At 38.2% G+C, this 22,176-nt stretch overlaps 1 protein-coding gene across 1 annotated transcript; it reads right to left on the bottom strand.

Annotated features, from left to right (window-relative positions):
• Window positions 1-2,077: 2,077 nt before the first annotated feature.
• On the bottom strand, window positions 2,078-8,479 carry LOC132609084 (uncharacterized). Its single transcript, XM_060322921.1, has 3 exons — window positions 8,283-8,479; window positions 3,008-3,062; window positions 2,078-2,462 (listed from the first exon to the last, which is right to left on the bottom strand). The coding sequence occupies exons 1-3, from the start codon at window positions 8,349-8,351 to the stop codon at window positions 2,269-2,271; spliced, it is 318 nt and encodes a 105-aa protein (XP_060178904.1). The 5' UTR covers window positions 8,352-8,479; the 3' UTR covers window positions 2,078-2,268.
• Window positions 8,480-22,176: the final 13,697 nt, after the last annotated feature.

Raw genomic sequence — 22,176 nt, 5'->3', positions numbered from 1 at the left:
AACCATGTATACCCTTAAAATAGGCCTAGCTACATCATTCAAATAAGTACGCAAACGATCCTGATCGGTTATCTTAAAAGGAAATACCCTCTGATTTTCAAAAGAGCTATGCATGTAAGTGATGGCAAGATCTTTCGGTTCACAAGTTAATTCACAATAGGTGATGATTAAGTTCACAAAATCATCAAACACAACATCTCTTTGGACACTCATCGCTAAATATATCAATTGTTCTTCTCGATCCATTCGCCATGGCAATCAACACCTATTGTTATTGAGTCCCCCATTAATGCTACCTGAATATATTTTGTTTTTTTTTTTAAAAAAAAAGGTCATGACAGTAGAGTAACAAAATACAATAACTTAATGACTTGTTGCAACAAGTACTATCCTTGTTGCAACAACTAACTAATCTGTTGGAGTCACCTTCAGTTTTTTGAGTTTTGTTTCATCCAAAGACAGTTGAAGATGTCCAACAGATTAATGACTTGTTGCAACAAGTATATTAATTGTTGCAACAGGTAATACACTTGTTGCAGCAACTAACTAATCTGTTGGAGTCCTACAGTTTTTGGGTTCTGTTGGATTGAAGCTGAATCCAACGGATCAGTGAGTTGTTGCAATAAGTAAGATACTTGTTGCAACAGGTAGTACACTACTTGCAACAACTCACAAATTTGTTGCAACTTATTCATATTACGTATTTAACAACAATTAGTATAGAAGTTGCAACAACTACATAATATGTTGTAATTATGGCAGCAACTACAATAGCTGTTGCATAAACTACAACAGCTTCAGCAGAAACTACAACAGTTGTTGCAAAAATTTAGAAGCTCTTATACAACAGCTTTAGCACTTGTTGCAACAAGTACAATTGCTACTAACCCAGATAAATAATTGAAACAAAACAGCAATATTTTACTTACCAAATGAGCGAAAATTACTTCTGAAGTAATGCCCAGCCAAAAAATTGCAAAATCTGCTGATTTCGTTTTTTTCTTTGTTGAGCAAATTCTTCAAAATGCCACACCAATGGAAGAAGAAAAAGCAGGGGAAGCAGCAATACTTATGAAGTAATGCCCATGTAGACACGAAATCCAACCAAAAAAATTGCAAATTTGGTGGTTTAGTTTTTTTTGTTATTGAGCAGATTCTTCAAAATGGCATAGCAATGGATGAAGAAGAAGCAGGGGAAGCAGCAATGGAAGATGAGGAAGAAGAATGAAGGGAGAAAAAGAATGAGAACAGGCAGATGGAAAAAAAAAAAAAGAGGAAGGAGAAGAAGAACAGTGGAGGAAAAAAAGCAAAAACAAGTGAGGCTATAGGCGCCCTTTTTATTTTGGACCCATTTTGGTATTTTAATGTTTATATTGACTGGGTCAAAGTGTTAAAAATAAAACTTAAGGGCAAAGTGTTAAAAATAAAGTTAAGGGTCAGTATCAAAATGAAAACTTTTGAGCAAAACCTCTTAATCACTAATAAAAAACATCACCTCCACTCAATAATTAAAACTTGAGTCACCTCCACTAAAAGAAAAAAAAAAGACTTAAAAGTCACCTATAATTAAATGCCCCCAAAAGACAGGATATGGATCAAGTCATCCAGTTTGACAAGAATAGCCTATTAGGTACTCAAATAAATTGTAAGAAAACAAAGAATCTAAAAACTTGATAAGAATTGCGCGAGTTAAGTTATGATTTGATTTTCAGTCCATTTCAACCCAGGTAACATTTGGGCGGGTCAATGACCGCTTATTTATTAACTCAGTCCATTTTGACAATGTCGAATTTCAACCCTACCCAACCCGCCCATTTAACACCCCTAATTGAAGAGGTCTTAGTCAAGGACTCGCTGTATGGGCAAATCTGATTGAAAAGTTTCAAATAATACCATATGTAGCATATGTTATTTAAGATGAATGAATGGTGCAACTGTACCCCACCAACGTAGGAGTAAGGTCTGGGTAAATCCTTACCCTCTCCATACCCCACTTGTGGAATTACACTGGGCATGTTGTTGTGGTGCAACTGTAGGGGCATTTTCGTGGATGAAGGAAACGATACCCCAGGAACTAGGTACAATAAGACGGCTACTGTGTAATGATAAAACTGTACCTAGCCAATACCTCAATAGTACACTTCATTCAAATAGTTCCAACGAAGCATAAAAGATTCATTCACCTACTAATGTTCTGAACATTAACTCCAAACACCAAGTTTAATATAGCAAAAAGGGAGGAAGGGAAGTAAAACTTTCAACCAAATTTCAGCACGTTCTGTATACAATTGCTTCCACAAAACCCCATCCGTCTTCAGTATCTGGTCCAACCCAAAAGCCAGAAATTAGCATATGAGTACAGCAACTAACATCAAAGCTATGTGAAAGGGTCTCTTTGTTTGTGGTTAACATGCTCCTATTCACGGAAAGCATGCCTCTAATCTTGTAGTAAAGCTTGATTGCTGCAGAAATGAATCACAAAATTCAATGACCACATTCCCTTTCAGAATATCATATTCTGTCTTGACCTTCCAAAGCTCAAGAAACAATGTTGAATTTGTACAAGAAGCAAACAAATTTCTCAACCATTAGCCTTAATTTAGGTTAGGCCTCTGCGAGGCTGAAGTGGTGTGGTCCTTTAGATGTAAAATACATATACAAAGCACTAGCCTTTTCTTTGACGAATACAGATTAACACGAAATAACATTTTAAAAGCCTTGTGATTATTATGCCAAGATGTATTTATCAGAAGATAATGGAGTTACAATGACATAAGGTAGAGATCAATATAAAAAGGATACATTGAACATAATTTTCCTTGCTTGTGATTTCCACATCTGAGAACAATAGTAAAGAAGGCAAGGCGAAAAAAGACATCAAGGCTTCATTTGTTGGAAAAGCTTGATAGCTCAGAAAAGAAATTGTAGCTTGCCAGAAGTAACTCCAAAATCTTACTAAAGATACATGATTTCAATTACAACAGAACAAGAAAAAATGAAGGATAACCTGTTGTCTTCTTTACTAGATTCCTGCAGCAACTTGATTTTCTTGAGTCCAACCCCTACAGCAAGCCAAGAAGATCATGTACAATCAGGACAATTGATCCATTTCATGGCACTGATTTTCACTGAGCCATAAAATCAGAGTCAGAAGTCTATAAAGATATCTAAGAACAATGCAAAAGTTCCCATTAAGTTATCTGCTAAGATAATCTAAGGGCAGAAAGTCATATCTGCAAGGGCATTTATGATATGTAAATGCATACGGAACCAGCCATTAATCTCATATAAAACCAATATTGGACGGTGTAATCATTTGTAACCCCTTAGTTAAGGTAATGCATGGGAAGATTAATGTATATTTTGCACTCAAAACTATGTTTATGATTTATACAGGGTTTTGAATAGTCAGATATTTTGAAATAGTAGCTTATGAAAGATTATACATAAGAGGACAAGGAATACTGTCAACAGCAGAATTTGAACAGCCGAAGATCAATTCAACCGAACATCAGCTACGCAGTCAAGCGACAATTTTGGACCTTCAGTATGATGAGCTAAATCTAAAATAGTCTTGAAACAAGTATGAGCTAAACCTAAAATAGCCGTGAATCAAGCATGACTTTGGGGCACAAATTACATTTAAGAGTGGACTATATTCAAAGAAACTACACACAAAGAAGTGACCAATGCCCAATTTATAATGGTAAGAGTGAATTACCACATTTGGCTGTGCTAAAGCTGATAGAACTAGTCAATAACCATTAGGATAAACTGAACGAGAACCAAGTCAATCAGCTGAACAGCCCTAAAAAATAAGGACGCATTAAAGTGGTCACCTACCTCCACATGATCTGGAATGTGAAAGAGAAGTAGTCGAAGCTAGTGGACATAGTTAACGTAGTTGCCACAACCCAACAACTAATTCTATGTCTACTAATAGGCCAAAATAAACATAATACCCACACCACACCTATCACACACATCCAACTTATTTTCTCCCTCTTGTCAATTCAATTAGAATTCCTCCAAAACTAGTTATAAGCTTTTATTTACAAGCTTCACTTACATTCCTTTACTTTTTTGTTTATTTCATGCATTTAAACGTCTTCTTTTTTTTTTTTTGTTCAATCACTCAACAGTATATTTTAGCAACAATTGTGACTTTTTGTCAACTAAAAAATTTTGAAAATGAGCCTAGGAACCATAACAAAAGAACAAAAACATTTCCCAGAATTTTTTTTGATGCGGTAACCATTTTGATGAATGAGCTTGCTGCAACCCTAAAGCACAAGGGATGTCAGGTAAACTTGTCGACCACAGGAAGAGAAGATAAGGTCATGAGAACAGTATCTAGAATTCAAACATGGGATTTCCAAGTCAGTACTTCTATGACTCAACCACTTAGTCATCCCCTTTGGAATTAATTCCTTGGATGGTTATTCAATTTATTGAAATCACTAAGTAAGGTAACTTTTATATTTTTTTTGTGACAACAATGCCATCCAAGTACGCTTATATCTCCTATAAAATAACCCAAGTCAAAAATCCACCTGTTGACACCCATTTAACCCATTTTAAAAATGTATTATACCCAAGACCCAGACACAAATCAAAATGGGGCCTCTATATTCTATAATAACTTTTTTCTTAAAGCACACATAGAGAAACTTCATACAAACAGATTGTTTATCTAATATACATAAAACTTGGGTTCTTGTTCCTTATAACCATAATATGAACTTGGTTGTAAATGGGTGTATTGTATTTATAGAGAAGTAGTACAAGTCTAAGATAAATACATCACTGTCCAAGGACGAGTCTACAAATACATCAGTTACCTAGGTTGAGTACAATACAATAGCTATGTCTAACAACAACAACATACCCAGTAAAATCCCACAATGTGGGGTCTGGGGAGGGTAAAGTGTACGCAGACCTTACCCCTATCTCGGAAGATAGGAATAGCTATGTCGAAGATAATTACAAACTAATAAATATAAGAGTTCTAATGTGAATATGCTAGACCAAGGTATGTCTACAAAGTAATATCTTTAACATGAGCAATTCTTGCCAAGTACTAAGCACTAAAACCTCTTCACATATTGGAAGGTGGACCCAGTATCACTATGTAAGAGAGCAATCCTTATGAACATGCTCCTACTGGCTGTCTTAAATGCTTATGGTTTTTAATGTTGGCAAACCTCAAGTAATTCGGAGGTCCAGTACCGTTTCTTGATCTGCTCTTCATCCCAAAGCCAAGGTTGTCTCTAGGAAAACGCTCCACGAGATAGACGATTCAAAAAAGAGATTTGATGTAATATACCAAAAGTATTTGCAATTTTATCATCTTGGATCTCAAGGAGGATATAAAAAGCTTAAGTATGCACCATATTATGCACACTAAAGTTTAGAAATGATGTAGCCATAGAATAACTCTTTTAACTCTAAAGAGAATTATATAATCACATATACTATCACCCTAAGAAATGTTCTGGTTTTACCAAGTGATATTATCTTTGACCTTAGACTTGATAAGAACCTGAGAGCCTACAACTTCGATGGCATTGCCACAAATACATATGCAAAGACATTTTGATAGGAAACAAACAAAGATTATTCCACATTCTTACATTAAGCACTAGATCACACCACAGTACTTGAGACTTCATTGTTCTTTTTCTCCCTTCAATAGCATTGACACATTAAGTTAACATGATGACAAATATCTCGAATAGGAAACAGGAAAAGACAATGAAGTGACTGCTAAGGCTCAATAGCATTTCACAACCGGAACAATTATTAATACTGAAATATAACTACAATATATAGCCAACGTAACAAGACTAGGACAGTTGTAGACTATTGTTTAACATGAAAGTGTCTGTAATACATTATTATTGAAATAAACCCTCCAAGATACTTATTAGTATTTATATTTGAAGGAGAGATAATCCTTAAGTATCGCATACAACTAACTTTATTCCTATTTTGCATATTTGCCAGACTCAAAATATTTTGTTCTATGTCAATATGGACTTGAGACTCGTTTTGAAATTCCATATAATTGTACGAAGTTCCTGTATGTGTGCTTTAAGAAATAGTTATTATAGAAGACCCATTTTGATTTGTGTATGGATCTTTGGTACATTAACTCTTTTAAAATGGGTCCCCATAAGTGAAGTTTTAGCTTGAGTTATTTTATAGGAGATATGAACATACCTGGATGACTTTGTTGTCACAAAAAGAAAAAAAGAATTACTTGAGCAATTTTCATAACTAGGATGACCATCCAAGGAATTAAACATGTATCCACTTAGTGTTCTCTACACAGCCACAAATATCTACAAGCATTAGCGCAAACACTTTCAACTGTCTGCCAATTGACTACTCAAGCTAGTACTAAGGGTCTGTTGGGTATGGAGAAAATGTTTTCTAATTTTCCCATGTTCGGTTGGTCAAAATCTTTGGAAAATATTCTCTAAGAAAACAAGTTTTACAAGTGGCATTTCACGATTGTGTCCTCCCAACCCCAACATACCTCATATTCACCCCCGCACCCCACAACGCTACCTATCACCCCCCCCCCCCCCCCCCCCCCACTTCCAATATTATTCATCTAGAATATATACAAATGTCTTTTAAGGATAATATGTCAGTTTTACTGACTTACACACAAGAAAATAAGTAAAACCCGATTATTTTCCTTCATACCAAACACACCCTAAAGTGGTATGAATATACCAAAAACAAGAAGATATAAAGTGTGTTTGGTATGGAGGAAGAAAATGTATTCCAATTTTCCCATGTTTAGTTGGTCAAAATGTCTTGGAAAACATTTTCAATAGAAAAATAAATTCCTTGAAAATGAGGAAAATGACTTCCTTAATTGAAGTAGGGAAAACAAGTTCTACAAATAACATTGCAAGTTCCTACACCCCGCCACCCCCGAACCCCCGCTCCCCACCCAATACACCACCCCCCTACACCACCCAAACAACCCCTACCCCACCCACCCCACCACTTAACCACCCCCTACCCCTACCCCTACCCCCACTACCTCCCTGCCCACGCCTATAACCACCTACCCCTAACCTCTACCTCTCACCTCCCTACCACCACCCCCCTATCTCTCAACTTTGCAAAACTAAGCACTTTGTGAAAGTAGTAACTTTTAAAAATAGCAACTTTACAAAAATAATCACTTTACAAAAATAGCCACTTTTTAAAAATATTACTTGTGAAAAGTAGCTACTTTTCAAAAATAGTCATTTTGCAAAAGTAGTCACTTTGTAAAAATAGTCACTTAGAAAATAACCACTTTGTGAAAGTAGATACTTTTTAAAAATAGTCACTTTTAGAAAATAGCCACTTTGTAAAAGTAGACACTTTTTTAAAAATAGTCAGTTTTTGAAAGTAGCCAATTTTCATAAATAGTCATTTTGTGAAAGTAGTTACTTTTAAAAACTAACAAATTTGCAAAAGCAGCTATTTTTTAAAATAGCCTCTTAGTGAAAGTATTAAAATAACCATTTTTGCAATGTGTCCTTTCTAAGATAGTGGTCACTTTTGTAAAGTCGTCATTTTTTAAAGGTGTCACAAAAATGGCTACTTTTGTAAGGAAAGAAAATGACAAAAAAGTTGTTATTTTTGCAAATTTGCATTTTCGGTCATTTTGCAAGAAATACATTTTTGCAAAAATAACCATCTTTATGTCACTTTTCAAAAACTGGCCAATTTACAAAAATTGTCATTTTTGTCACTTTTAAAAAATGGCTAATTTACAAACATAGTTACTTTTTGGTTGTCTTTCAAAGTGCGAAGTAGTCATTTTTTTGGTTGTCTTAGAAAAAGGCCACTTGCAAAGCTAGGCACATATCTGATTATCTTATAAAAATAAACATTTTGTGAAAGTTGCATCTTTTTCAAAATGCGGGTGGGGGTAGTAGGGAAGGTTGGAATGGGGGTAGGAGGTGAGAGGTAGTGAGTTGGGGGTTGGAGGTGCGTGTGGTTGAGGGGTTGGATTGGTTTATCCGTCAAACCAAATACTAAAAAATACTTTCTGAAAAATGTTTTACGCATCCAATCAAACACAACAAAATAAGTAGGAACATAACTTGTTTTCCTAGGAAAACACTTTCCATAGAAAACATTTCCATCGTACCAAACACACCTATAGGAAGTTAATACCTTCACATTAGAACTAGAATTAACTAAACGGGACATTTTTTGCTCATGTACAAGATTTCAGAAACGACGATAAGAGTAACATTAAAAGTTACCTGAACTAGGGCAAGTGAAGGTTTGTTCTGCAGAGACTTGTAGAAGCTAATAGAAACCAGAGACGCCATTGAAATTGAATGGAAGCTACCAGGGTTCTTTCTACTATACTGCACGCCGGTAAAAAGGAAGAGAGAAGCCTCCAAATTGTCCCTTTATCTCTCTAGCTACACTTAAATATTCTCCTTCCGTACATTTTTATTTGTCATTATACTAAAAATTAGTTGCATGAGGCCCGGAATATAAAAGCAATACTAACTTTTTAAAAATATTTATTAAGTTTTAATTTCACTCATAATATTTGATGTAATAAAGTTTATGTTAGTTAAAAATGTGGTGAAAAAATGTGGTGATTTAACCTTACTTTTAGACGAAACTAAGGGAAAAGCTATATTTATTAAGTGACTTCAAGAACCAATTTAGTTCTTCATATATAGTTTATGCCTAAAAATATTAATTCTAAGTTAAAATTTCTTTATAAGAATTTTTGTATTTTTAGTATCTAAATTTTAATTTAAAATATTATGCTGATCTAATTCAATTTAACTTTAAAATTTAGTCAAATTGACTCCGGGAAAATAAAAAGTGCCCCATAAACTTAAACGGGAGCAAGAGTAATTAGTAAGGTCTAATAAATGCTCAAGTTGAAAACGATACGTGACTCCATAATTGCCTAAATCTTACTAATATATAATGACAAATGATGTAAAGGGTAATCTAATAATCCTTTCGGCTTATATTATCTTGTATTTTTAGCTTGGACACACCTATTAAGACATAACTTGTATCCCTAGAAAGTAAGAAGCATTTCACTAAATTACCTTGCGTCACGACCCAACCCACCATGACTGGCACCCACACTAACTCCTAGTGGGTGAACCAACACACAAATCATCTATTCATTCAAGTCCGATTTTATATTAACCAAGTTAGTCAGTTATTACTCATTCAAGCATCAAATAAACAAAATAAGTCATGTCATAAAATACTTAAATAAGTGCGGAAGTTCTAACTATTACAAAATCCTCAAAATTCGAAAGTCATCGTACCAGGACTCTAATCTAAAACATGTCTAAAGAATGAAATATGTCTAATAAATATCCATAATGTCCAGAATAGGAAAAGACATCAGAAGAGGAAGATCTTTGGGCGGCCTGGCAAGAATAGAAGCTCACCCTAAATCTGTCAGCAAACGTCCTCAAAGCTAGATGTGAGGGCGGGTAGCAGTCTCTGTATCACAATCTGCACTCAAAAGAATGCAGCAAGGTAGTATCAGTACAAACACTATGTACCGGTAGATATCATAGGCCGACTAATATTAGTATCATGCATATCTCATAAAATCAATAAAATAAACAAGCCAGCCAACAGACACGAATATCAATAAACCACAACAAGTCAACCAAGGATAAACACAATCAAGTCACCAAGACATCAAGAATCACAATCAACGGAAGCCACAACGAAAATAAGTCTACCACAATACCATACTGACTGTACACACATGCTAACTGATGTCATTGCTTAGTAATCATGACCTGCAAGGGACCCATGGTGTCCATGTACCACTCGTTCCGGATCCACTCCTCGGACCCGAGCATAAACCTCCGCTCGGGAACGAACCTCGGACGAGGGCCATATCAATGTACCTCTCATTTTCGGAACGAACCTCGGACCACGAGCCCATAATCTAGGTCACAATTGTGCCTTTCCATACCTCTTTACAGGACAGTGTTTCTTACCTTCTCATTATCAATGCCCAAGTCATTATTTCATATCACAATATCGCCGAGAAGATTATATTAGCTTCTTATCACAAACACATCCACTGCAGATTTAACACGCAAGAATAGTGGAACGAAGTCTACACAATCACTCAATTGCATTCACATAGGAATTCAACCACACAATGTTAAAACTAGACATGTTTTCTCCTAAAGAATTCACAAAACATACAATCCACTAACTAAAGTCTAACTCAAATAGATCGTAACTTACCTCAAACGTAGAGCTGGAACAACGCAAGTCACTCCGCTACAGCTTTTCCTTTCCTTAAAGCCTCAGAACGGTCAAAGTCTAGAAATAGAAGTCTCAATGAGTCACAATTACTCAAATCACAAGTACCAATTCAAGAATACCCTTCCTTTTACCCCCATTCCAATGGATGGATGATTTTCTAGGCGTAAAGCAACCTATCAAGGGCCTTAGTAATCATTAATCATCAAATTATAACAATATTATATCAACATTCCCACTACAAGCAGTTTTCATGGTGAAGATACCATTTTTATAGAACCCTAGGTCTCAATTCACTTAGTTTATGGCTCTAAGGATTCAATTCATGATTAAGAGAAATTGACCTAAGCCTTTAGATGATAAATAAGTGATAATAACAATAACCCATCAAGTTTAGAAGTTTCATTAATTTCTAGGGTTTCTATTACAATTCCACCATTGAAGATCCATAAAGTGATGATAATCATGAAGATGATACAGAATGGTTGGAAGGAATAAATGAAACTTACTTGTCAAGAGTTTTCTTGCCCTAGCTTGAAATTTCACCTTAGGTGATTGGGGGAAATGTGTTGGGGTGTTATGAATAAAGAATGTGAGACTAAGTCTTTAAAACACGGATTCTGTCCCCCGTCGACCGCTGTAGTGGTCCCGCTATAGTGGCCAAGTGACCGCTATAGCGGACCCAAAGAAATCCGCTCACCGCTATAGCGGTATCCCCGTAGCGGCCAGTCACCCGCCACAGCGGCCACAGGAAAAATGGCTGGCCGTTGGAAGCGGTCAACCCACCGTTACAGCGGTACCGCCGCAACTGTACTCCAACTGCCGTAGCGGTGCCATTTGGGTAGTGAGCTCGTCTTTTTATCCAGTTTTCCCCCCTTTCACTCCACAATTCATCCGAGGTCTCACAGACACAAACAAAACATGCACACAAACATAAAAACATCATATGAATCCACCCATGGCCTTGAAATTCCCAACAGAGTTCCAATTTCCTACGTCACCCCCCGACGGACTCAATCAAAATTAAACAATAATCACAAGCAAGTCAATTTTCAGCTCTTAAGCTTACAAAATCGAGTTATACTAGCTCGTTCTACCCTTGGGAAGGTTCTAATTGGTGGGGTGACCCTACATTTTCCATAACGACTGGAAGGGTCGTTGCATCAGATACCAATTAAAACACTATTCGTCCCCAAACAGACAAAGATGAGTAAACTAGGAGAAATTACATGTCTCGGCGAAAAGTTGAGGATACTTGCTACGCCTATCAGATTCTGTTTCCTAAGTAGCTTCCTCCACCGGACGATTCTTCCACTGAACTGTCACATCCCGACGAGGAGTATGACGGGCTCCGCCCCGTAAATCGGAAACTACCTGACTTAATAGTTACTTTGAACGTCTTATACCGTAATTCAAAGGACACCTGCACGCAGAAAAGGCCCCACATAGAAATTTTTGATAATCCAACATCTCTATACATATGCAAACCGGCAAGGTCGCTACGACATCACGAGTATCATAAAGCCAGCAAGACTAACAGTAAACTATTACAGGCCAAAACAATGCCAACATGACTATATACGATACTTACATACCCCACTATGTCCATAAGCCTCTAAGAGTGTACATATAAACATATATTACACTAGCAGAAAAGTACCAAAAGATAGCAAGTCCGGAGTAGTGGCACTTGTTGACACCACTGAAGCTGGAAAAATCCTACTGTGGTCGCTCCTCAATAACCCTGTCAGAGCCTGCAGCACAAAATGCAGCGTCTCGTGGAATGGGACTTCAGTACAGATAAAAGTACTGAGTATGTAAGGCTGGATTCAATAACATAAGTAAGAAGGAGATCTAAAGAGAATAGAAGTAACCTGCCATTTGAGAGCGTACAATATACAATGCATGAGTTTAAAATAATATGCAAGTATATACTCATATATATAAATAGTATCATCATTATAACGTACCCGGCCTTTTCAGGACTCGGTGTATAAGTACCCGGCCCTTTCGGGACTCGGTGTGTAAGTACCCGGCCCTTTCGAGACTCGGTGTGTAAGTATCCGGTCCTTTCGGGACTCGGTGTGTAAGTACCCGGCCCTTTCGGGACTCGGTGTGTAATACCTACTGATCAGTGGTTGCACAATAGGTGTCTTACCCGGCCGACTATAGCGCGGCTCGGTGTAGTAAAATAGTGCATATATATATATATATATATATATATATATATATATATATATATATATATATATATAATGCATAATGAGCCAATGAAGTAACAACGGCCTTTCAGAGTGACATAAGGTCGGTAACCTCCGAATGAATTATGGAGTTTGTATCGAAATCCAAAGAAATAACTTAATAATGATAAACCTGATAATAGGGTAGGAATCAATCAAATAACTAAGGCATTAAGATTTGAAATATATAGTATAGGAATGGAGTGAATTTGTTATGGAACGCTCATGTTCACATTCTAGTTGGATTCATGCCAAAGAAAGAGAGAGAAACGAACACCTTACATACCTTATCCGTTAACCACCACTTAAAGAATCCCTCACTTCGGTCCTTTCCCTTCACCCGAACCTATATATCGAAAAATACATCTTTAATCATACTTTCATCACATTTCCATCAACTTATATGTACTAATTATTGAAAACTAATTTGGGTTACGAAAATTTAGGAAGCATCTCCCTTATATTATCCACTTCCTCTAAATACCAAAACAACTCCCAAACAATACCAACAACATTAACAACAACATTCTACAAGATAAATATGTATAATTTCATCCTAAAACCTCCTTCAGACTTCAATCCATAAGCCAACAACACCAACACAATAATTATAACTCTTATTCTCATAAATATTCCTAAATCAACATTAATAAAGAGAGATTCACACCTTACGTTCACTAGAATAGCAAGATCTTCAATATCTACTTTGGATCCAAGCCACCTCCAATGCAAAATGAAACTATAATCGCGGCTATACGCTGTCCAAACCCGAATCCGGAGATTAAACTTGATTTGGGCTAAAATTTGGTGTATGGAAATTGAGAGAATTTTCCAGAATATTTGAGAGAGTTTTGGGGTGTTTTGAATGAAAAATGAGGGGTAAGCCCCCTTTTATAATGTTCCAGATTCTGCCTCAACCGACCTAAAATTTACTCAGCGCGTTCGCGCAGAGTTGTCCCCTGTCTCCTCTGCGCGTTCGCGCCACCCACAGGCGCGTTCACGTAGAGCTAGTCCCTGCCCTGGCAGCCTGTCTTAAAATGCTCGTAATTCTCTATTCCGATGTCGGATGGACACACGGTTTGTTGCGTTGGAAACTAGACTTTCTGAACTTCAATTTAGACATTTATTTCACTTCAAAACTCCTCGTATACCATAAGATATTCCTTCCTCAAGTAGGGCCAAAATTACCCCTCTTATTTCCTCCAAAATCCAACAAACTTAATTTCCTTAATTCACCTGCCCTCCAATCCTTCTGCCGCTTATTATATGAACTTAAACCCTCATAAACACAAAATAAGCGCATCTAATCTCATGTATCCTTGGAGATAACTCTAATATCCATACTTAAAACAGCCAACACCTATGAGTTTCAAGTATGGGGTGTAACATTCTCCCCCTTTGAAAAACATTCGTCCTCGAATGTTGAAATACTTAAGGGATAATCATACATTTCAATTTTATGAAACTTTAGTAAAGTATCTTTTGCAATTGGAGCACTGCTAATTTCCTGCTTATCACAATTCCAATTTATATGTCTTGTAGGATACCGTACTCGATGACACATAACATGCAGCAATTAGAATAATATTTCCATCATATAACTCTCAAGGGGTTAAATATGACTTTTACCTTAAAAGTGAATTGCAAGTAAAACAGAATCTTGCAAGGATTCCTCCGGAATGGTGTCATCTGTGGCAGGGAATAAATGGGGATACTTGGACTTCATCTCTGCTTCAGCTTCCCACGTCATCTCTTCCCTATATTTACTCCTCCATAGAACCTTTACTGAAGCCACATCTTTGTTTCTGAGTCTGCGGACTTGTCGATCTAGAATAGCAATTAGTTCTTCCTCATACGTCATATTTTCTGTAACTTGTATTTCGTTAACAGGTACGATTCTGGAGGGATCTCTAATACATTTCCTCAGCATGGATACATGAAAAACTGGATGAACTGCTTACAGTTCTAATGGCAGCTCCAATTCATAAGCCACCCGGCCTACCTTTCGGACAATCTTTCTTATAAGGTCCAATATATCGGGGGCTGAGCTTTCCTTTCTTACTAAATCGCATCACGCCCCTCATAGGTGATATTTTCAGAAACACCCAATCACCTACCTGAAACTCCAATTCCCGTCATCGTACATCTGCATAAGATTTCTGACGACTCTGAGTTATGTGTAACCGTTCCTGAATACGTTTTACCTTTTCAATAGCTTGATAAACAAGGTCTGGCCCGAATATGTTTGCTTCTCCGATTCAAACCATCCGGTAGGACACCTGCACTTTCTGCCATATAAAGCCTCATACGGAGCCATTTTGATACTGGCATGATAGCTATTCTTATAAGCAAACTCTATCAGAGGTAAATGATCATCCCAACTCCCTTGGAAATCCAGTACACAGGCTCGTAACATATCTTCCAAAGTCTGAATAGTCCGCTCAGCCAGCCTGTCTGACTGCGAATGGAATGCCGTACTACGATTTACTCGAGTCCCTAGGCCTTCCTGAAAATATTTCCAGAACTTTACCGTAAACTGAGTGCCTTTGTACGAAATAATTGACACCGAAATGCCATCAAGGCGCACAATCTCTGTCATGACCCAGCTAGGGGCCGTGACGGGTACCCGGGGCTAACCACCGAGCACCGCTCGTGCCATCACTTATTAAGCTTATTTAGTAGTCATTTATCCGATTCATGCTTAATTTATAATAAAATCCATTTTCATTTAGAAACGAAATGCTTTTATACATACGAGCCCTTAGGCTAGCAAAATAATACACACACACACACACACACACACACACACACACACATATATATATATATATATATATATATATATATATATATATATATATATATATACATAATGACCATGCTGTGACACCACACGACCCACGTCGAGTATCTACGAGCCTCTAAGAGATGACACCTACAACTGTACACAAAAGAATAATCATAGGCACCTCCGGGACAATGGAGGGCTTCCAATCAGCTAGCAGCCTCTAGGAATCCGGAGCAAGATCTCCTCTCTGTCTACCTGTGGGCATGAACACAGCGTCCATAGAAAAAAGGACGTCAGTACGAATATTGTACTGAGTATGTAAGGCAGGAATGAAATAAACAAACATAATAGAAAGATCATGAGTCATGGGACAAAGATATAACCTGCACACATGTCATAGGCAATCATATTACTATCACATTTCACATTTTACACAATCATAGTACCCATGTTATCACATCCCATACATCATCACGTACGTCATTATATACCTCATCACATCATAATCTGTATCGTTACCCGCGTCCGGGTAACCCTCATATGCCGCCCACCAGTGGTGATCATGGCCGACCCTCTCGGCTCGGTGTAAACATCGCAGCCCGCATTAGCGGTGACATGCCCGGCCGTATAGGCGCGGTGGGATCATACGCATCCCGTATTTGCGGTGACATGCCCGGCCATATAGGCGCGGTGGAATTATATCATCACAACATCAATCATAACACGTCATTATTATACCTCTCAAGCCATAGCGTCATGTTATCATTTCTTAGTGTTCCATGTATCCCATAGTGTTACAAGTTAGCATTTCTTATCATTTTATTGGCATAACATACAATAGCATTAAGAGCATTCATTAGGCTTTAAGACAATCATACTATGTCGGGGTGACGTAAGGTTGTGAATCCCCGATTGTATTATGGACATTTATGAGTATCATGCCTCGCCTTGAAGGGAAGAAAACGTAAGGCAAGTGTTAACAATAATAGCATCATTAGCATTGTAAGAACATCATGCCACAATTTCTTGAGTCTCTAGACTCTAGCTCATTGTCATCACTATCATGCTCATAGGGGATTTAATATATAGAAGGACTCTTAAGCTTCATCTTATAGAAGGATTTGTGGAAAGCTTGAAGGATTCATGCCTTTTGAAAGAAGAGTTAAGCCTCACATACTTTTGTCGTTTAAGCAATTTAGCGTCTGCTTATTCTCCTTCAATGTCACGCCTCTACCTTCAAAAAGATGATTCGTACGATCGTTAGTTAACCAACTATAAGAACGCACTATTATTTCTAGAGAAAATTGGGCAACACTTCCTTTGTTTATTCTACTTTTCCCGTATTCCATATAAACTCCCAATCACCCACAATAACAATCATAATATAGCAAATCACAATTATCATTCATATACAATAGCTATGATCCACCATTCCTCTTCATTTTTCCCCACACTTATGGTTTTGGGTTCGCTATCGGATTTTCCCATGTATCACACTTATCTCATGGTCTTCATGTCATTTGTAACATATTCATACTCACAACACACTAACATTCATAATTCAATTCAACTACCACTCACTCATGACACTATTCACTCTTAAATGACCCATTTGCTATGTTCTTCTGCCATTCGGGTATCTTAACCATCCAATACCTCAAACAACATAAAATGGTCATGAAACTTACCTTGGATGATGGTTGAACAAGTCTTGAGTGGAGTTTCTCCTCTAGCAACAAAACCCTATCTCACCTCTTTTGGTTTTCTTTGAGGATGATGAACTTTACTTGGGTTTCACACTCTTATTTCATGAACTTGGTGTGGTTGATCTTGATTTTTCACTTGGATTCTTGTATTGGAAGAGTTTTGGAAGGTTCTAGAGAGATGTGTGGTCGTGTAGAGAGAGGATGAAATAAGATAAAATGAAATTGGGTCCTTATTTAAAAATTTAAATCTGTCCCGACATCATTATACGGTCAATTATATGGTCCGTATAAATTTATACGGTCTGTATAATCGACCGTAAAACTGCTCCAATGACTACCTTTTCCTGTGTCAACTTGACGTTACATTATACGGTCCGTATAATTGACCGTAAAATCATCCCTTCAGCAACCTCATTCTGCCTCATTCTGTGACTCTTTTACGGTTCATTATACGGCCGTATAATGTTATACGGTCCGTATAATCGACCGTATAACCCATCAGTTCACTGAGTCTTATTCTCGTCATCTCGTTTGATCTCCGATCCTTATGGAACCTTCTTAACAATTATTTAGCACCTCAATACCAGTCTAAAGGACGTTGTCCCTCGTCAAAACACCATATACGTCATACCCTTCATTGGCCTAATCACTGTAGGCTAGCGGGGGAAATTTCCAAGGTGTAACATTCTTCCCCCCTTTGGAACATTCGTCCCCAAATGTTAAACACTTGGGATTCTAGAAAAATTTTGCCAGAGTTTCCCCTGTAATTTGGCACTACCAACCTGTCACAACAACCCATAATATCATTGTCGCACTGGTCTACATTACAATATCAACATATCTATGGCCACACACGACCCAAAGAGTAAAATAAAGCATACATACCTTATACCGTTGACGTCTCAGCTTGGATCTCCCCTGGGGGTTGGAACAAATGGGGGTACTCGGATCTCATCTTCTCTTCCGCTTCCCAAGTCATTTATTCCCGATTGTTGTTTTGCCATAAAACTTTGTCTGAAGCTACCTCTTTATTTCGAAGCTTTCGCACTTGCCTATCCAAAATGGCAATAGGCACCTCTTCATAAGTTAGCCTTTCTGTTATCTGCACATCGTCTATCGGGACAATCTTTGTGGGATCTCCAACACACTTGCGGAGCATTGAAACATGAAAGACTGGATGGACTGATTCAAGCTCCGAAGGCAATTCCAATTCATATGCTACCTGTCCCACTTTGCGAATGACTTTGTCGGGCCCGATGTACCTAGGACTTAGCTTCCCCTTCTTCCCAAATCTCATTATCCCTTTCATTGGTGACACTTTCAAAAATACCCAATCGTCAGTTTGAAATTCCATGTCTGGCCGGCGGTTATCCGCGTAAGACTTTTGGCGACTTTGGGCTGTGAACAACCGATCTCGAATCACCTTGACCTTCTCTACTGCTTATTGGATCAATTCAGGGCCCACTAATTGTGCTTCTCCTATTTCGAACCATCCGATTGGAGATCTACATTTCCTTCCATATAACGCTTCATACGGAGCCATTTGTATACTAGAATGGTAGCTGTTATTATATGCAAACTCAATTAATGGCAAATGATCATTCCAACTACCACCGAAATCCAACACACACACCCGTAGCATGTCTTCTAAGGTTTGAATGGTACGCTCGGCCTGCCCGTCAGTTTGTTGATGAAATGTCGTGCTAAACTTCACTTGCATGCCCAAACCTTCTTGAAAAGACTTCCAGAACTTAGCTGTAAACTGTGCTCCCCTATCCATGATAATGGACAATGGAATACCATGGATTCGCATAATTTCCTTGAGATACAGCCTTGCATAGTCTTCTGCTGAGTACGTGGTGCTAACTGGAAGAAAATGGGCTGCTTTTGTCAATCTATCCACGATCGCCCATATAGAATCATATTTACCACGGGAACGAGGTAATCCCACGATGAAATCCATGTTAATCACTTCCCATTTCCAAGTGGGTATTTTTATCGCTTGCAATAAGCCTCTTGGCTTTTGATGTTTTGCTTTTACTTGTTGGCAATTTTGACATTGTGCTACGAATTCTGCTATGTCTCTCTTCATGCCATCCCACCAATACATCATCTGGAGATCATGATACATTTTGGTTGAACCCGGGTGAATAGAATATCGAGAGCAATGTGCTTCTTCTAGAATTCGTCGGCGCAATTCCGCCACATTCGGCACACACAACCTGCCTCGGTATCTAAGAATTCCATCACTAGAAACTTCAAACGGAGACTTTTCCTTTCCATGCGACGCGTCTCTATAATGACATAACTGGGGATCTTCATACTGCCGTTCCTTCACTTCCTGATCCAAGGACGAAATTGTGGAATCTTTGATACTAATACCTGCATCACCTGAATCAATTACATGCACTCTAAGACTAGCCAATCGATGAAGTTCTTGAACCATCTCTTTCCTTCCCGGAGGGATTTCACATAAACTGCCCATTGATCGGCAGCTAGGTGCATCGGCTACTACATTCGCCTTCCCAGGGTGGTATAAAATGTTAACATCATAATCTTTTAATAGTTCTAATCACCGCCTCTGCCGCAGGTTCAACTCCCTTTGCTTGAAAATGTACTGGAGGCTCTTGTGATCTGTATAGATATCAACATGCACACCATACAAATAATGCCTCCACATTTTCAGGGCATGAATAACCGCAGCCAATTCAAGATCATGCGTCGGATAGTTCTTTTCATGTTTCCGCAATTGTCTCGAAGCATATGCAATAACTTTATCATGCTGCATCAACACGGATCCTAATCCCACACCGTAAGCATCACAATACACAACGTAGCCATCTGGCCCTTCTGGAAGTGTTAAAACTGGAGCTGAGGTCAACCTATTTTTCAACTCATGGAAACTACATTCACAAGCGTCATTCCATTGGAATTTAGCCGACTTCTGGGTTAACTTCATCAATGGGGCTGAAATGGATGAAAAGCCCTATACAAACCTCCTATAATAGCCTGCTAAACCAAGAAAACTACGAACTTCTGTAGGCGTCGTAGGCCTTGGCCAAGTATTCACTGCTTCAATTTTCTGAGTGTCGACTCGAATACCGTCATTGGAAATAACATGGCCCAGAAATGTCACAGAATTCAGCCAAAACTCGCACTTCAAAAATTTTGCGTATAACTATCAGGCTCGGAGAATACCAAGAACGATCCTCAAATGATCTGCGTGTTCCGATTCCGTGCGAGAATACACCAGAATATCATCAATAAACACTATCACAAACAAGTCCAAGAGTGGCCTGAACACATTGTTCAATAAATGCATGAACACTGCCGGAGCGTTAGTTAACCCAAACGACATCACCCGAAATTCATAGTGGCCATATCTCGTTCTGAAAGCTGTTTTGGGAATATCCGCTTCTCTAACTCTCACTTGATGGTAGCCCGACCTCAGATCTATTTTAGAAAACCACTTGGCACCTTGTAGTTGATCGAATAAGTCATCAATCCTTGGAAGAGGATATCTGTTCTTTATTGTCACTTTGTTCAGTTGCCTATAATCGATACACATTCGTAGAGAACCGTCTTTCTTCCTCACGAACAGGACTGGTGCTCCCCACGGTGATGAACTGGGCCTAATAAACCCTTTCTCGAGCAAATCCTTCAACTGTGTCTTTAGCTCTTTCAATTCTGCCGGAGCCATTCGATAAGGAGGAATAGAAATAGGCTTGGTATCCGGCAACACATCGATGGCAAAATCAATCTCTCTTTCTGGAGGAAGGCCTGGAAGTTTGTCACACCCCGATCTTACTAGGGTAAGATGGGCACCCGACCCCATATTCAGAGCCGAGCGAATCTGCTGCCTCTTATTACATACTTAACCTCTTTAAACTCTTACATCAATAAGAAATGGAAAACATAGTAAAGCTTTCAGAATTTTTCTTTTCTTTGTACTCAATTCAAACAAAATCTGTGGCCATGTGGGATATGTAACATAAAATATAAAGACACATCGGCTGGTGAAACCGCTTTCAAGGCTGACATACTACACCCACGACTCTGTCTGCAAAGTGTCTAACTTCGAACAAGACATCATAGCATAGTACTCTGACCCGGCAACACTCCAGAGCAAATGGAGCTTGCCAACTCCACTGGAACATCCTCTATAATAGCTTCTACTCATCTGGGTGTACCTGTGCGGCATGAAACGCAGCCCCAGAAGAAAAGGGGTCAGTACGAGCAATGTACTGAGTATGTAAGGCATGAATAGTAACATAGTAAGGGATGTAATTATAAACCATACAGAATGGGAACATAGAGCATATCATGAGATAAAAGAGTAACCTGTACGTCTAAGTGCCTCTTAGGGCGGATGCCATGCATGATTAGCTCTTTGAAAAACATTTCTTGTTCATATATAGAAAATAGAACATATCATATCATAGCGCCGAATACGTCGGCTCCCCCACATATGTCCCGCGTCCGGGCATCCCGCGTCCGGGATGATATTACGCCAACTGACCAGGTGGCAATGCGTCTATAGCCCAACATATGGCCTTTTTCCCCATATCCCCGATATACATATACATATATCATATAAGCAGCATGCATGAGAGCCCAAAGAAAGTCATGTATCCATCGGAGTGACGTAAGGTCGGTAACCTCCGATTACATTATGGAATAACCATGGCCGCTTTGTCTCACCTTGAAGGAACAATTATTATAAGATGAGACGAGCAATGATTAACAACATACATAAACCGACACCTGAAGGCTCAGAAACAAGTTTCAGGTCAATCCGATTTAGTATAAGAAAGTTATGAGCGTTTGAAGTACAGAACCTTTTACGAACGTTTCAGAAGCTATTTTTGAAAAAATCAAGCAGTAATCGTACCAAGTACCTTTAAACATGAAATCATTCTTATCATAGTTATCATAGAAATATTCTCATCCTCGACATCATCAATATCGTTGTAAAACATATCCATCGTTTCTCTCATAAAAGCTTACAATACCATAGACCTTTGTTTTGGAAAAATACGAACATTTTTGGAAAACATTGACGGGTTGTCGGAAAAGAATCACGCCTTGAAATCATAAACATCTATCTTTTGAAAACAAGGAGAATATGGAAACAATTATGAAATCA

The sequence above is a fragment of the Lycium barbarum genome, chromosome 9, assembly GCF_019175385.1.
Source record: "Lycium barbarum isolate Lr01 chromosome 9, ASM1917538v2, whole genome shotgun sequence".
Lineage (NCBI taxonomy): Eukaryota > Viridiplantae > Streptophyta > Magnoliopsida > Solanales > Solanaceae > Lycium > Lycium barbarum.
Note: the sequence above shows the minus strand (reverse complement) of the source record. Positions and strands in the feature narration are given on the sequence as shown.

What these genes read in the sequence shown, in the direction of transcription:
- LOC132609084 (XM_060322921.1), bottom strand. Translation starts at nt 8,351, where the DNA reads ATGGCGTCTCTGGTTTCTATTAGCTTCTACAAGTCTCTGCAGAACAAA. An exon ending in CTTCACTTGCCCTAGTTCAG is followed by an intron (nt 3,063 to 8,282) that starts GTAACTTTTAAT and finishes GGCTTGCTGTAG; the next exon opens with GGGTTGGACTCAAGAAAATC. An exon ending in TCTAGTAAAGAAGACAACAG is followed by an intron (nt 2,463 to 3,007) that starts GTTATCCTTCAT and finishes TCATTTCTGCAG; the next exon opens with CAATCAAGCTTTACTACAAG.